At 53.6% G+C, this 16,561-nt stretch overlaps 6 protein-coding genes across 6 annotated transcripts; 2 read left to right on the top strand and 4 right to left on the bottom strand.

Moving 5' to 3' along the window:
• Window positions 1–42: 42 nt before the first annotated feature.
• Window positions 43–1,296, bottom strand: LMH87_004812 (uncharacterized protein; the record flags this gene model as incomplete). Its single annotated transcript, XM_056196087.1, has 3 exons — window positions 43–523; window positions 589–997; window positions 1,068–1,296. The coding sequence occupies 3 exons, from the start codon at window positions 1,294–1,296 to the stop codon at window positions 43–45; spliced, it is 1,119 nt and encodes a 372-aa protein (XP_056049651.1).
• A 1,151-nt stretch (window positions 1,297–2,447) lies between these two features.
• On the top strand, window positions 2,448–3,648 carry LMH87_004811 (uncharacterized protein; the record flags this gene model as incomplete). Its single annotated transcript, XM_056196086.1, has 4 exons — window positions 2,448–3,004; window positions 3,071–3,230; window positions 3,282–3,339; window positions 3,542–3,648. The coding sequence occupies 4 exons, from the start codon at window positions 2,448–2,450 to the stop codon at window positions 3,646–3,648; spliced, it is 882 nt and encodes a 293-aa protein (XP_056049650.1).
• Window positions 3,649–4,184: 536 nt separating this feature from the next.
• Window positions 4,185–5,249, bottom strand: LMH87_004810 (uncharacterized protein; the record flags this gene model as incomplete). The annotated part of the gene is made up of 1 exon (XM_056196085.1): window positions 4,185–5,249. The coding sequence occupies one exon, from the start codon at window positions 5,247–5,249 to the stop codon at window positions 4,185–4,187; it is 1,065 nt and encodes a 354-aa protein (XP_056049649.1).
• Window positions 5,250–7,275: 2,026 nt separating this feature from the next.
• Window positions 7,276–8,097, bottom strand: LMH87_004809 (uncharacterized protein; the record flags this gene model as incomplete). Its single annotated transcript, XM_056196084.1, has 3 exons — window positions 7,276–7,598; window positions 7,679–7,802; window positions 7,882–8,097. The coding sequence occupies 3 exons, from the start codon at window positions 8,095–8,097 to the stop codon at window positions 7,276–7,278; spliced, it is 663 nt and encodes a 220-aa protein (XP_056049648.1).
• A 452-nt stretch (window positions 8,098–8,549) lies between these two features.
• LMH87_004808 (uncharacterized protein) lies at window positions 8,550–9,413 on the top strand (the record flags this gene model as incomplete). The annotated part of the gene is made up of 5 exons (XM_056196083.1): window positions 8,550–8,559; window positions 8,627–8,632; window positions 8,704–8,805; window positions 8,889–9,128; window positions 9,190–9,413. The coding sequence occupies 5 exons, from the start codon at window positions 8,550–8,552 to the stop codon at window positions 9,411–9,413; spliced, it is 582 nt and encodes a 193-aa protein (XP_056049647.1).
• A 766-nt stretch (window positions 9,414–10,179) lies between these two features.
• Window positions 10,180–13,389, bottom strand: LMH87_004807 (uncharacterized protein; the record flags this gene model as incomplete). Its single annotated transcript, XM_056196082.1, has 1 exon — window positions 10,180–13,389. One exon carries the CDS (start codon window positions 13,387–13,389, stop codon window positions 10,180–10,182), a length of 3,210 nt encoding a protein of 1,069 aa, XP_056049646.1.
• Window positions 13,390–16,561: the final 3,172 nt, after the last annotated feature.

Here is a 16,561-nt window from a genome sequence, read left to right as displayed (position 1 = left end):
TTTAAAAAACAATGGTTATCCATCAACTCCGTGTTGTCTCATTCATCGATCAATCCAGCCCTGCGGTACTCCCTTCTCTATGTCGCCATGGTCTAGCTTGTGGTGCCCTCTGTAGTTCTCGCTCGTGACATCTTCCGAAACCACAGTTGTGGTTGTTGTCATCAGTATGCTCCTGTCTTGTGCGGAAGGTGCAACGTCGGAGAGATTAAATTCCTCGGAGACTTCATAGTGGCCGCCGTCGTCGGTGTTCCATGACGACGGGGTCGCTATGCTCCTCGAATCAGCCTTGAAGACTTCAGTTCCTCGATCGCCGGTAAGCGTAGCAATGGGAGTGATGTGAGACTGCTTAGAAGGTGGCTTGCCACCTGTCAGTGTTTGGCGACGATGAGGGCCACCATAGTCTGAGTTGGGGTATCCATGGTTGACAGTAGATGAGCTGCGAACAATCTTCGCAATGAGGGACGCCATGACGAGCTCAATGTAGAGCTTGGTAATGTACACCAGCGGCGCGAATTGGACGTATCTGTTGAATCAACGCCAAGTTAGCGAATCGACGAAGAAAAGAACACTTTTGGCAGTCCCGCGTACACATATTGATTTGGCAAACTCAGCATGCCTAGAAGCGCTGCATCCATGGCCGTCGATACCACTACTAGTACCGCATTCATTTTCAACAAGCGCCAGTACTTTGACAAGCCTCCGGCAATAAGTCGGAAGCGCACTAGATATAGAAACAGAATATTGAGTCCCAAGTCCACGACGAGGAAAAAAGTCTTTTCTGCCTTTTCGAAAATCTCGTTGCGCTGTTGCTGCGCTGGTGTCGCGTTTGGCATATGTGCCGTGATCCAGACCACATAGACGACAATATTGACAGCTAGTATTGAGACGAAAAGACCGAGGCGTAGCCATTTGGCTTTATGGCGATTGACCATAATAATCGAGACACGATTGGCAATAATCTGGGACAAGAGTTGAGTTTGTATGGCCCATAGTGTTACTATTGTGTGGTTAGTACTTCACTGCAGAACGGAATGGAGCAGAGTCTAATGGTAGCCTCGGATATTTACCTGTGCCAAAATAGAACATGAAGCTGCCTGGTATCACTTTCTCGAGGTATAGAATGGTGATTAGGGCAAAGATGAAATTGACAATGGCTTCAATCCAAATCATGTACAGGTAACTGTTTTGGAGTGCCCGCGAGCGTCGAAGTATCTTCTCGGTTTGTGTGACGACTTTGAGGAACGTAAAAGGAAACACGCCCAGAAAGATGCCGTAGAAGAGGGAAGGAAGCTCCATTTTTGCCAACAGAATAAAAAAGGTTGAGGTTTTGGACAATAACGATTGACTCGGAACGAAGTTGGGGAGTCAGAGGCTGGGGTATGTGGGATTAAGTAGAATCTACCACCACTGCCATCTACAGAGGCGCATTTCAAACTACGAATCAGTACTCTAATAGCGCGAGTCAAAGGCAGTGCTAGCTCTTTCCTGCCGCCAATTTGGTAGAGTTATCCCCTATCATGAGCTTTACATATGTCATGGGCACGCTATGCTCGGTTATCCCACTTGGGTTTGCCTGGATCCGCGAGGATCTGTACATGTCAGAGATGTGCCCATGAGTGCATGCACCCATATAGCCGGGTCACGACTTACCCACAGAACCGAGGTGCAAGATTTTCAATTTGAAAGGAAGCCAATCAGGAGCGCTGGATCCCTTGTGAAGAAACGGCTTCTAAGCCCGAACCCTTGGCTAAAGCGTCTGTGCCTACCGAGAACCGGGCGACGGCTCTGGTAATGCCCACCTTTAACATCGTCTGGGGTTCTAGACCCTTTTCTGATTGGCTCACCGCGTTGTGCGCACTGTGGTCGCTCCATAATGGGCGCTAAAACAAACAATAAAATGATGAGGTTTATGCCGATCGTTCGTTAACGTTGCGGCCCTACCGCGCGCGCCTTGCCAAGCTTGCACAATGGTACGGGTCGCCTCAACCAGCACAATGTGGAGATTAGCACCGCATTGACGAAATAACAATGGAATGAAGAGATTTGCGCCGATCTTTCGTCAACGTTGCAGCCCTACCGCGCCTTGTCAATTCTGCATAATGGTAGGGGTCGCCTCAATCTGCACAATGTGGAGACCAGCATCGCATTGACGATTTATGAGGCTGTCAAATGATCGGATGTGGCCAGCCCCGAACGCCGCCATGACTCGGGACAGGGATTCGCTCAGACGTTTTTGCGAACCAAATTTCCTTGCCAGATGCCGCCGCATGGTGCCGAGATCATTCATATGCAGGCCGCAAAGGGAAGAAGATCAGTTGCTCACAACCCAACATTACTATACGTTAGCGGTATAAATACTTGGCCAACGAGATCCAGCCGTTGCGATTGTTCCGATACGTCAGCAGTTTTCATTTTGAGGCAGGCTCCAAGTTTATTTCGCTGCGACTATGGCCGGTATACATGCCCAAATCGACAATGGAGCGATTGCTTCTTATGTCTCCAATGTATGTCCACTCGGGACGACTTTCCACCTGATAGAGGTAGGATGGCTCGAGTGTGATGAAGGATTCGTTGTGCGGGGCGGCAACTCAAGTCTTCGGTCGACTCGCGACGTGTCATTTGTTAACAAGCGTCGTGAGCTCGTGCTATACTGCGTGCTGATTGACCACCCGCATGAGGGTCTCATCTTGTGGGAGACGGGTTGCGGTAAGGACTACCCAGAGATATGGGGCCCAGCAGCCTCTGATGTCTTTGCGCGAGTGCGCTACGAACCCAAGCATGAATTAGCGACTGCAATTCAGGCTACGGGCCACAACATCAAGGATGTCAAGAAGATTATCATGGGACATTTACACCTAGATCATGCAGGTGGGCTTGATCAGTTCTTGGACAGAAAGGACGTGGAGATCTGGGTGCACGAGGAAGAGCTCAAATCCGCATTTTGGTCAGTAGCAACAGGCGCGGATGAAGGTGTGTACCTAGGTCACTACCTCAACCCCAATCTGTAAGTCCTCTTCCTGCCAATAGCTTGAAAAAAAGATATGATTTATTAACCTTTCGCGTAAAAAAGGAACTGGAAAACGTTTGATGAGCAGACTCTGGACTTTTGTCAAGGCATCACCCTTCACCATCTTCCTGGCCACACAGCCGGGCTGGTGGGAATGCAAATCAATATGCAAAAAACGGGCACATTCTTTTTTGTCAGTGACCATTGTCACGTTATTGAGAATGCAAGTATTCGCTCGAGTTACTACTTATTCTAACTGCTAACTTTGTCTCAGTGGCGGGATGGAATTCCGCAAGGCTGGCTGGCAAGAGATCACGCTGCATGGTCTAGAAGTACGAGGCGGCTACAACACCTACAGCGCATAACAAAAGGCCAAGTGATACCCGGACATGACAAAGATGTATTTTTTGATCTCAAAAACCAGGCAGAGGTATTCGACTAGTACTTTTTAATCTGGATGTACATTTTTAATTCCAACCAAGCTTGCCCCTGACTTTCCCTGGAATGAGTGCATGCAATAACCACTTCTAGTAGCTACGGCGCCGCGCGAACTCGTTCTGTGGCCTAGCATCTCGTCCTCCGCTGTGTCTCCAAAGCTCTTTTCGCTGCTGGCGATGAAGATGGGAGAAATGCTGGCATGATTGCGTCTTACTGCACGTCAGCGTAGGCCGTGTCCGTGGCGAGAAACGTGCTGTGCCCGGCTGTCGGGCGATTGGCATACGAGGCAACGTCACATAGCGTGTAAGGTTGCTCAGGGCCCGAGCGGACTATAGTCTCGCGAGGCCAAAGGCCGTAGAGGGTATGACTCAGTCGTGGATAAGAGCCATGGGCAGGGTGCGGAGAGGTGCTTGGTCCTCGGCTCCTCCATCCTGGCATTATTATACGGAACTCGGTGAGGGCTATCGAATGGAGGACAATACGCTACTATAATTCGGGTATTTGGTAATTTCCACTCCGCCGAGTCTCTCGATTTATTTAAAAATCCGATTCTTGTTTGTGCTTGAGTAGAAAGTGCCTGGGTGGAGAAACAGACGGCATGCTACCGACAGTATAATCAAGATGAGAATCGATTGTGTGCTAGTATGAGACTAATTGATTGATAGCTTTGCCGCCCGGATGCTGGGTAAAATCCTCCAACAATTCCGAGCCATCGAACCTATCATTTGTCTTGCCACACCTATGGAAACATGGGCACTTCCTGCGTCGCTGCATGAGGTCCACTTCCCAATAGTGGCAATTCTTCAATCAGAACGGGGTAGATTCTTCTCTCGTCGCCAAAAAGCCTCTGCATTGCTCTTATGGCCGCAGCATCATGGGCTGGGTCGCCGAATTGAGGAAGAATAATGCCTCCGTTGGCCAGCACGTAGTTGACGTAGCTTCGCACAGGAGGACTGTCGCCAAAGTCGCTCGGAGGGAACATCTCTTGGTCAGGTTCTTCTATCTCGACGATCTCGAACGGACGGCCCTTTGCATCAGTTGCATTGGCTAAAATCTCGAGTGCCTCTTCGTAGACGATAGTCCTGTCTTTCGCCTCGACCTCATTGGCTTTGCTCAGGAGGACCACACCTGGCCTAACGAAGCGAGCCAAAGCGTCAGCATGGCAGTCCGTCGCATCTGCGCGCTTCCTGCCAGGAATCCAAATGACCTTTTCGGCTCCCAGAGTACGACGAAGCTCAGTTTCAACGTCTTTACGCGATTTGCCTGGGTTTCTGTTGTCGTTGAGGATTGAGCTTTCCGTCACCAAGAGAGTTCCATCACCATCCGTCTCGAGTGCGCCACCTTCGGTCACGATGGACGTTTCGATTCGCTCGATTGAATTGTCAGACAAGAAAGTTTTTGCCAGAGTTTTGGTTGTAGGAGTGGGGTATCTCCCTCCCCAGCCGTTAAAGTTCCAGTCAAGGCCGGCAAGGTTGCCGTCGGACTCCTTGACGACGAATGTGGGCGCGAAGTCTCTCAACCATATGTCCAAGCTTGTACCTTCAATACGGTGCAATTTGATTGAGAAAGGCGTATCAATTCCGGCAAAGTATGTCTCAGCCTCTTCAATGCGCTCACTGCCCACAATTACAGTAACGGGCTCGAAATGGGCGATGGCTTGAGCAATATTTGACACTTCTTGCGTAGCTCTTGCCAGCCTTTCGGGATGCTCCTTGAGAGTCCCCTCTAGGCCAGGCCAGCCTAAGATGGTCTCTTTGTGCGGGGCCCATTCTGCGCGCCGGTGAAAGTTGGAGTCGTTTGCCATGGCTTGGGGTGTGATATAGCGCGAAATATGCGTGAGATTTATGCAGGACAGTCGGAGGTGAGTTGTATATGCTTTGATAACGGCGCGGTGGCTGTAGACGGTTATATAGCTGAATCCTGAGGCCTCTGTCTTATTACGCATAAAGCGTTAAATACTGCCATCTAGACTTGGACGTGACACGAACAACCACAGCCCGCAATGACGCAATCATTCAACTATGAAATGTTCTGGATCTGCGGTGCGGCGCTGTTGAAGGCTCTGTTTCGCTCCAGTACGTGGCACTTGGTACTACTGCGGGTGTGTCTGGTCTCATGCGGCTACGACGTTGATTACTGCAATATTTTATCCTGTCAATCTCAGTAACAGCTGGCGACCATTTGATGCCGAGACACGGCTGGACTGAGACAAGACTGGACTGAAACACTGCTGGACTGAGACAGGACGGAACAAAGGGCACAGATCGAAACGCAGTTGGGCATCTGTGATTCCTATGGCGTCGTTGACGTTTAAAGTCAAATTCTGGAACTGCTGCTCTCAAACGGCTTACGTGTATGACGTTTTTGGTGCTGAGACACACTGCCGTACTCTGGTGTCGCTCAAGACTATCAGACGAATAGCTTGCCGAGACAAGAATCGTCCGTTACGGAACTCTAGGGACGGCCAACCTTTTTCTCTCTTTAGCAAGTATGACGTTCTATGACGCATCGCCCTGCGTCTCTGTTCAAGGCTTTGCGTCATGAGCGGGTTTTTTCCTTGCGGCAATACGGTAGTGCTGAGTGCCAGCATTCGCGGACTAACTGGAGGCATGTAATGAGTTGAGCGTGCAACCGAGCAATTTCTTCATCGCGTATTGTCTCATCGCCGTTGATCTTTGTCAATATCAAGCTTTAGAACTTCTTCCGACGAGGTTTGGACAGCCTAGGACCACTTCGGGATGGATCTGTCGGATTGCAGGGTTCCGCGTAGACCCCGCCATCATGGTAATATCAGTAATTCTAGATCATAGGCAGGATCACCACTTGTTTGGCTCGTGCCGGATTCGCATAGACATCGTGCGAGGGCGCCGGTGGCGCTGCGGCGTAGAGGAGGCAACGTCGGGCACCCACTTGGGAGCCACTCTTTTACAATACAACACTACCAGTAGTTTTTTAACAACAACCAAAGCTACTATTTCTAGCCATGTTTATAAGGACGTCACAGACAATGAAGCAGCAGAACAGGACGCCTTCCGAGAAACTTGTGGATAGATCGACGGCAGACTTGAAACGGGCCCCCCTCACACAAGGGACTGGACAGGTCCAGTGAGACGAAGCGTGATCGGTCCCAAAGCAGGAAAGAACTCTCTTGCACGACGCAAATAGGTTGAGTAGGAGAACAGGTTGAGTTAATATAACACTCAAACAAATTTCTAGAACTAGCGTCCGATCCCCTCGACCTGCGAATAAGCTGTCTCAGCCTTGCACCCTGTTCGAAAGTATTGCAGAGGCGCTCCCGTGGTAACGAATCTGGGCAAAGTACGTATTCTGGCCACCAGCCTTCTCGCAAGCGTCCTGCCGTATGCCTGGGAGCTCATCTTCGAGACGTCTTTCTCCGAGTCGATGCCCTCGCAAGCCTCGTGTTCCATAACAGGCGAACTAGCCATCAGCCAGAATCATATTCACATTGCCGAGAGCCACATAGATCTTCGCCCAACAACCCGCTACGCTTCAGGCATAAAAGCCGAAGATGTAGAGCATCAGTATTATTGACCAGCCAAGCCGGCGTGTATATAACGTGCGACAGCCGCCAATTCATCACTGCTTGTCTGCCTGTCTGCTATCTTTGCACCTCATCCACCCATTTCCTTTTCGTTTCCTTCCCAAGCATCAAGATAGCGTGTGTAAAACCGGTCATGATGTATTTTCAAAACGCCAGCCCATCGTGCATGCAAAAAATTTAACCTTCTTCTTCTTACAATCCTCCATTCTAGACCACAGCTTTCACTTGTTTCCCCCAGCGCATCCATCTCACAAACAGCCAAACCCTTTTAAATCAAGTGCTTGGAGCGGAAGTAAGCACGGAGGTACATGATCTGCCAGGCCCAGAGGCCAATCAGCAGCCAGGTGGTGCCCACGCCGAACCACTTGACGCGCGTGTTTGTGCTCTCGTTGGTGTCGCGCAGCTTCTGCTCGCGTGAGCGCAGGTACTCCATCTCGCGGACAATCTCGCCCGTCATCTCCTCGATGCGGCGCAGGTCGGCCTCGACAGGCTTGAGCTTCTCGTTGGCCTGCACGGCGGACCAGTCGCGGGCGTCGGCGCCAATCTCGACGTCGAGCTCGATTTCGCGAATCGAGGGGGAAGGGCGGTGGGCTGTTGTCCAACACAAGTTAGCATCCATCTCCTCACGCTCTTTACTTCTTGCTCATGGGGAGGTTTGGACGTATACGTACATCCGGAAAACAGATTCTCGTAGCAGACGTCAAAGGAGGCGTCCGAGTGCGAGGTGAACACGACGCGGTTCTCGCCGACAACGTCCCGAGGACGGCCGTACTCGTTGCCAAGAGCATCACGGATCTATATGCACCAAATATTAGCACCATTGCTCTCCCCCTTGAGATTGCCAACGAGTGTCAAAAAGGGCGGTTCCACCCACGTGAATGTTGACCACCATCCCGTCGCCCTTGTGGCCGCCGACAATCGACTTGACGGCGACCATGGTGTCGCGGTTGACAAAGTTGCGGATGCAGCGCTCCTTGCGGTGGCTCTCGCCGCCCGTGTGCGCGGGCAGCTCAAACTTGAGAGCGCTGGCGACGCCGACGAGCAGCAGGAGGCTGCAGAGCCACTGCAGCGTTTTCGAAGTGACGGCCATCTTTTTTTCCTTATCTCCCTTTGTAAGCTCTTTAGTCTTCGTCCCTATTCATCAATTGTCGTGATTTCGAATCGGCCCTGCTCTTCGTTCCGTGGGGCAGAGAGGTGCGATGTCGTCGTTCGTTGGTTTTTGATGGGAGAATGTTCAAAAGTTCGAGGGGGAACTTGCAAGGTGTCGCGTTGGCCAAAAATCCACCCCCCGTTCAGCGGAAAGCTCCATGTGGCTTTCGCCTGTCAGGGGCTCTGGAGCGGTGCGCCAATCACAAGCTTGCGCTACCTAAATAGCTCCAGTACTTATGTTTTCCTAGCATTGTACGCCAGAAAACAGGTACCGCCACCGAAATCACGTGTGGGGCGGCGGCGATGCCTGGAGACATTTTGATCTTGTCGCGCGACAACACCTTCAATGCCCAAGCTGTATCCCGCATCGCAAACGCCCAAAATACCGCCGCAATGCCTAAATGTGAGTTCCCAACCCCGTCCCAATCATGAGACTCCTACTCTGAAGCACCGTTCTAATACATTTCCAGTCTTTTGTGAGTTCCGACCGAATGCTCCCCACGCCATGCGACTGGCAGCATGACTGACAAAAAGCTTCACGCTCTAGGCGACTACTGCGACGTCTACCTGACGCACGACTCCATGAGCGTGCGCAAAGCCCACAACTCGGGTCGCAACCATCTCCGAAACGTCGTCGACTACTACCAACGTACGCTCTTCACCCTCACCTTCTGACTCGCGACGTAGGGTCCCTATGCGGAAACCAGCAAGTACTGACGGGGTTGAACACAGAAATCGGCCACGAAAAGGCCCAGTCCGTCATCGACAGCATCACCTCGTCCTACGCCGCCGAGGGCCAGGCCCACGCCAACCCCATGCTCCCGCAGAACCAGCCCGGCGCGCACCACGGCTTCCACCACCCTCCGCCGTTTCCCTTTCCCGGAGGCGCGCCCCCGGGCGCGGCTGGCGGGCTGCCGCCGTTTCCTGGCATGCCTGGTGGTCCTCCTGGCGGTTTCCCATCTGGTCTTCCTCGTACGTTCGACCTCTCAAACGAGAGACAATCTCTTCGAGTCGCTAATGCAAAATTTGGTAGCTCCCCCTGGTGGTCGCGGCGTTCCTGGTATGCCGCCGTTCCCTCCAGGTCCCAACGGCCTGCCCATGCCTCCCCCGGGATCGCTACCTTTTCCCCCGCCTGGCGGCCTGCCGTTTCCGCCTCCTGGAGGGCTGCCGCCCAACTTTCAGTTCCCGCCGCCCGGTGGTGCGCCGCCGCCCGGGTTCCCTGGTGGCGGGCCTCCTGGCCAGGATCCTCGTCGGTAGAGGCTCGTCGTGCTGTAGGACACTAGAGAGCTAGGGTAGAGCGATAAAGGAGGAAGCTAGGCGGAGAAGAGACATCATGTATCATGGGAAAAAATATTACTGGTGGCGTTGATTACATCACAGGGGCAAACATCTCGGCGTTTCGGATTGGCATCTACAGCTTTAGTTTTCTGTATACACAGCACAAATGTTGAAGTAACATCACAGTCGTAGCTTTATAGCATGGGGAAAAAGACAAAGTTGACATCATAACACCAAGATTTCATTGCTTCACCTCAAGGAGCCGGCCCTTGTCTGTTTTGCAAATCTTTCCATTTTCCAACGGGACTCGGCATATATATATACATCCCTTTCCATCGATATATAAAGCAGCAAAACTAAAACCAAGGGGGCCATGTGCCCTAATTATACAGCAAAAAAAAACCTCCCGAAACAGCCAAGACTCGTCCGCAAACCCCCCATCACCATCTCTTCCAAGCAAAACAAAGGCAAATATTTTTTGTTCCCCTCTTCCCCAGTCACTGCTAGATGCGAGCAAGAATCATGCGCTGAAACGTAATGTAGAAGATGTCATCGCATCTGCTCTCGCTTTCTGTCTTGATAAAGACGTCTTCTCTTTTGTTCATTGTATCGTGTAAATCGTAAGCAATCGTTAACAGGTATCAATCTTGTGATTGGTTTGTTTCTTTGTAGTCATGTATGGGTGTCGTTGCGTCGTAATGCGTCATGATACGCAAGAATGCAAAAGGTGTGATCCGTTGTCGCCTCAAAAGTCGTTGTGGTTCGCGTTGAAGGTTTCCCGGTTACCCCAGCTGTTGCCCCGGCGGACCACCTCGCCGACGCCATCGCGAACGTTGGTAGGACCGCTGATCATTTGGCGCAGCTCTTGCGTTCTCTTCTCGCGTCGCTTGTCGTTCAGGAAACGCGGGATGTTGTGAATGTCTTCCAGCTTATCGCTCAACGAGAAACGTCGTCGGCGTTGGCCTGTTCCAGCGTCTGCCGTCTCTGCGCGGCGGAGGGCGCCTGGCAGTCGAAACGGACGTCGAGTTTGTTCCGTATCGGTGGACGGGCGTAGCGGCTCTGTTTGTCCTCTATTGAGACGGGGCGACATGGGCAGGGATTCTAGACTGGCGCGTCGCTGCATCACTCGCAAATTGCCGCTGGGCGTCCGGCGAATAATTCGACGCTCTGGCCAACTTGTCCTGTCCTCGACCGGATACTGCCTATCGTTTCGGGCCGGCAGAATGGCAAATGTGTTCTTCATGCGGGCGCTGAGGCTCCTCTTGGGCGGGCGAGGGCGGTTGTCCACGAGTGGATAGCGATATGTCGTGTCGCGCTTGCTGTGGTGAGGGCAGCTGTCACCATACTCACACTCGTCGTCCTCATATTGCGGACGCCACAGTGGATGGAGCTTCTCTCGCTCCACAGGGTCCCTGCTCGCTTTCTTGGGCGCTACCTCGCCATCAATGTCGACTCCAAATACTGGGCGAGCACTCGAGTCCAGACCCAGAGATCGAGACAGCGAAAATGACCGGGTCAGTCTGCCAGGAGACTTGGCCGAGTTTGGTGGATAATCAACAGAGTTGCGACGGCGACGGCTGAAAGCCCGTTTGATAAGAGACTCGCGTCTTGGTGGTGTTGTTTCAAAGAAATTTCCCAATCGCCTGTCACTCTCGTCGGCTGGGGTAGCTCCAGATGGCGTAGCAGGGATCAGGTTGAGCATAGGTGGATGCGAAGGAGGGTCAGGCGGTGCTCGTGGGTTGCGCAGTGGAGAGTCGACATCTTCGGTCTTGTTTTGCTGCTCGGGGGGTGTGACGGGCGGCTCGCCTTGGGCGTCAGTAGTAGTAATAGTCGGGACGAGCTGAGGTAACGCTGCGATATGTGCTGCGCTAGAAGAGTCGGACGGCCGGGCAGAATGGTTTATCATGACGACAGACGAGTTCTGGTGCGGGTACATGTGCACCGCGAACGCCTCCGAGACTTCTGGCGCAGTCCCGGTGGTAGCAACCGATGTAACTGAAAAGGGAGTATTTCGAGATGAGTATTTCTTGGCACTCATGCCATCCTCAGTAGGAAGCTGGTCAAGCGGCGGGCTCATTGGTCTGTCGCGGTTGAACTGGGCATCAGCGGGCTTTATAGGAGATGTCGGCGCAAGCGGTAGGCTGAGCACCGGGAACGTCTCACCCACATGACGCTCTGATTTGACGGCCTTGGCTGAATTGACTGAATTTGCTTCGTCCTCCTTTCTTTGCAAGTCATTGTGCGCTCGCATGCTCTCAGTCGTCAGTGAGTTCGTGCGGGAAACGTTTCGGCTGGTCGGAGCAGAGAGCGATGAGGAACGAGCCGGGATAAATGGAGCAAAATCCATGGTTCGTTCATCGCCGGCGGTTCTGCCAGCATTTCTGCCGCGGGCCAGAGACTCGGGCCGAGACGTGTCCAGGGAGCCTCGGGTCCGTTGGGGCGAACCAATGCTAGCAGATCTCTTGGAGCGTTTACTAGAAGTAGAGCGTAGCGACGGTTCGCGCGATTTGCTGCGATTTGAGGAACGCCTATCTGGCACAACAATGACCGGGATACCTCCGTTGCTCCAGATTTCACGGCGCGCCCTATTATCTCCAATGGGGTGATTAGAGGTGACCTGCGTGCTGGGTGGTCGGCTGCGGTCGCGAGACACGGGGCTTTCGTGGCGCTTGCGCTGCGGCTGAGGAAGACGCCGGTGAGCATCGAAGCTGCTGCCGGAGGATCTATCGGGCACGGGTAGAGGCTGCCGCAGCAGATTTTGTTTCTTGACATGTCGGAGAGTGCGTCTTCGCTGGGGCGGCTGAGCAGGGCCATTCATAACAAGAACTTCGACAACAGCAGAAGAACTTGATCGTGCAGATGTCGCTGAAGATCTCCGAGCATCGACACTGGCTGAAGTTTCGGAAACGGATCGTACTGAGGAGCTAACGGGCGATGCGTCCACAACAGCATTGTCTCGAACCTGGACATGTCGTGCGGCGCGAGTGGCAGCGGTAGGGGTGATGACATGTTCTTCCACCACCTCGCGCTTAGCTGTAGGTGGGGATGTAATGATGGGCGTCTTGGGAACTGGGCGCTTCCGCTTGCTGACAACTGCACGCGGCCGGCTGCCGTCCTGCTGCTGCTCGTGGTTGCGGTCCTTGGCTAGCTGCCGCGCAGAGTCCCATTCTCCGTCGAATTGGCGAAATTCATCCATGGTACGTGGAGTCAGCTGCTGCACACTGACGGGAGGGTTCCCTGGGGCGGAGGCCAGGGGCTGCACCTGCACGGGAGCAGGTGCAGGCAGCTCTGGGATGCGCAGGATGGTGGTCTGTGAGGTGTGCGCCGAGTTGGTTCGGGACTTCAGGGCAGCGCGAGCATGGTCGTCTTCCGAGGAGAATTGCTCTTCCTGGGCCGTCTTGAACGAGTCGTTGCGAGAGTCGGTCGGGGTGGCGCCAGTGGAAGATTGCTCCCAGTGCGGTTGGCGCACAGCTTTCACGGCAGTTTGAGGCTTCGGGGGTGTTACGTCAGGAGTCGGTGGGCTTCTTTGATCGGGTGGCGTTACGGGAGGTTTCCGCAGCGCAAGGGGCGGAGGAGGATGCAGTCTGGCAGGTTCCGCTGCGGTCGGGCTTGGATCTAGTGTGGGGTTTCCACTGGATGAAGCGCGAGAGTGCGCTGGGGGTGTTGGCGGAGGATCAGGGCCAGCAGCGGAAGTCGAGGCAAGGCGTCGTGACGTCGGCTTGACGGTCTGGGAGCCGGCGGCCGGGGACGAGTGGGTGGCGGATGAGCTGAGGGCGTATGAGGCGTCAAGGACTAGACGATAGGCATCCGAGGTGGCTCGGGAGGGAGTGACATCTGGGGCAAGGTCGATGTCGTTTGCCGGTCGAGGCAAGGTCTTATGCTTTTTGAACTGCCTAGGCGACGGGACCAACGGGTCGGAGAGGGCCCGATACATGTGCTCTGTCGACGATCCCATGATAGTCGGCGACGGAGCGAGGGGCGCAGTCGCAAGCATACTCGGCATAAGCGGAGGGCGACGGGAGCTTAGCGGACCATGGGCACAGGCGAGACGATGCGACAGGGAATTATTCGAGGAGAGAAATCTCGGCGAGGGCAGGAGTGATGCCTGTCGCAGAGTCTATGCAACGCATACAGCAGCTAGAGTGGGCGGGTGACGTGGTGAGCGCAGGTATCGTATCAGGAGGTCCAAGAGTCGTCGAAAGAAGAAAGTAGGCGGAAAGAAGTTGGTTGGCCAAGGGGAACAAGACTGCGACTCAGACACGAACAGCAGGTGAGATTTCTGCGTCAACGGCGCAAGAGGTCGAGCCGGGCTGGCGGGAGGCCGGGTGAGACACGGACGGGGAGGGGGGGAAGAGTGCAGTTGACGAGTGTCGCGCAACGTCAAAATCGCGAGATGGAAGTCGGTGTTTCGTAGAGTCGTGAATTAGAGCGCAACGTCGCAGTGGGTAGGAGTATGCATAGCCCTGGGCGAGAAGAGGTCGGGGTGGCGGTTTCGAAGCCGTTGGAGAATTTTGGAGAGAATAATGAAGAGGCGAGAAGGGCCAGGGCCAGGGTGTGAAGCCGTTATAGCGCAGGCTCACCAGCGTGACGGGGAGAAACAGGGTGGTGGCCAGTGGGCTGGCAGTGGGCTGGTCGCGGGCCAGTCAGTGGCCGGCAGTGGTCAAGACGCAAGGGAAGGCGCTAGAAGGCGCACCGTGCCAGGGTGTGCCAGGGTGTGCCAGGTGGTTTTAAGTGCTGGCAGCTGGCAGTGGAGCCGTGCAAACGTGCAAACGGAGCGCCAACTGGCAGATGCTTTCAAGCAGATAACAACTCAAGGGGCACAAGAAACAGGGTGTACTCTCGAAATTTGAAGATGCCAGTGATTTCTACGTCGTGTGGCAGCAAAACAACAACGAATCCTGCCTCTCTTTTTCTGTTTTATTGCTCTGACCCAGTTGTTGATGAGGGGGCTGGGGACGCCTCTACTGCAGCACATGTGGACGAGGCCAAGCCAGGCGACGGAAGAGGGGCGTCTGAAGCGATCCGGCGAGGTGAGGTAGCACGATCGCATAAGCAGGGGAGACTCAAGCAGAGCGGGCGAAAACTACGGAAAACGAACAAGAACAGAAGATGCTGACAATATTTTGCGAAGATGCATCCAAAGGTGCACAGCAGAAGACGGCCTGCGTCCGTGATCGGTGAAGGGACAGATGGAGCGTCGCAGCCGGTGTCGCATCACCTGGCTGACCGATGAGCCAGAGAGTTCAGTCTGCATATTCGCCTGCAGAAATTCAATAGTAGAAAAATAAGACAAAAAGCAAGGGAAGCAAAGGAGCAGGCCAATAAAGGTCCAGAAGCCGACCGTTGAGGCATCGCAGCAGCCGGGAGGGTGACGAGGCCCCTCAAGCCCTGCACAACCACGCCTGCAAAGATAGTCGCCAGTTTCTTTCATTACCCACTCCTCTGCATATCCGGGTCTGCTTTTTTGCACTCTTTCTTCTCCTGTCCTCTGCTGGCCTCTGCACAAAGTCTCGCAGGATAGCCACCTCTTTGGTCAAAGCAACGAATCGTCTTCTCAGCACTTGAGCCAGCGGCCCCTCTCTCGTGCATCCAGCCAGTGACGTGATGGACTAGCGAGGAGCGGCTTGCCTTGCATAAAAGTGTGGGTGGTGCTGCGCTGTACATACATGGACTTATGAACATGCAAGCTAGACTGCCGAAAGTCCCAAAAAAAAAACCATGAGGCTGCATCGCAGAATTCTCATACTGGGGGGGCTGGGAACTCCCCTTCTATTGGCCTCCTTGCCTGTATAATCTGAATCTGGGCGTGAAAAACTGCACGAGGGGCTCCGCTGGCGCCGGCTTCGTCCGTGGACCAGCGGTTCCGGGCCGTGCCCACGGTCGCTTCCCGCTCTGCGAATTGGGCCTAGCAGCAGGCGATGTGTGAGGGCGCCGTGGAGCCCTGCGTCCGGCCAATAGAGAACAGAGGCATATTTTGTCAAGCACACTTGCTGCTGCGCGCGTTGGCGTCCTTGTCCCAATGCCTACCCTGTAACGGACCAACAAGAGCAAACTCGATGCGAGCCGAAAAAGAAAAAGAAAGAAAGAGAGTGAAATATAGGATGAGAAAATTCAAGGGACTATAAGAAGAAGGATCAAAAAGACAAGTTACTATTAAGCAAGTCGTTTCTATGCCTTTCACGCAATAGTAGCTTATCGCATATTAATTGTCCCGTGTGCGCCGGCCCAGCCATCGTGAGAGCCCAACCGCTAGCGAAATGGCATGAGTTTGTTGGCGCGCGAGATGACCCAACACGAATGAAGAGACGGTCAGAATTTTTCCCCCAAGAAAAAGACGTACACACTCGCCCTTGGTCTGCATCGGCATATGCCCGACTTGCTAGCGAAAAGCAACGTGCCGCCGTGTGTAACACACAGTCTACTACCAGCCAGTCGCATCGCGGCATTTCCTGCACCGCAGCATGCAATAGACCAAAGTAGAGCGGCGCGGTAAGGATTTGCCCCTGCTTTTCTTTGCCTCTTCATCGGCAAGCAGAGGCGATGCAAGGAAAGAATGCATCCACGACACCGCCATTCCAATCGCCTCGAGAGGCCATGTCAAAAGCGCTTACACAGAGCTCGTACCAACTGCAAAGCCTATTGACAACTCGGACACGGCAGCTCAAGACAGGTTATAGCTAGCGATATAGTTTCTACTTGATACAGGCACAGCTGGCAAGACCACGCCGCATGCCTTATGCAAAAGGAAAAAAGAAAATTAAAAATCGCATAAAAAAGAAAAAATTGCATGCATGAAACAACAGCGCCAATGCTGCTTGCTGACAGAAGGGGCGGAAAGTGTCGTTTATGTGAGGCACGCGGGCGGCTCAGATCGTCGACTGCCCATGTCGACCCCGCGGAGCAATACGAGAAGAAATCACCCACCACCCAGCCTAGTCTCACAGTACGGGCCATGTCATTGCAGACACTGATCCTAACATAGCGCTTGCACTTGTACAAGCCACGGCCATGTGTCTGGTGCGCCACGTGACGACTTGACTAAACGCTGGGCATCGCTTAAAGAGGTAGGTGGCCAATTTTGGTGATGTCTCGGTTTTCCGATTTGAAAAAAAAATGTCTTCTGTCAA

The sequence above is a fragment of the Akanthomyces muscarius genome, chromosome 2, assembly GCF_028009165.1.
Source record: "Akanthomyces muscarius strain Ve6 chromosome 2, whole genome shotgun sequence".
In the NCBI taxonomy this organism is placed as follows: Eukaryota; Fungi; Ascomycota; class Sordariomycetes; order Hypocreales; family Cordycipitaceae; genus Akanthomyces; species Akanthomyces muscarius.
Note: the sequence above shows the minus strand (reverse complement) of the source record. Positions and strands in the feature narration are given on the sequence as shown.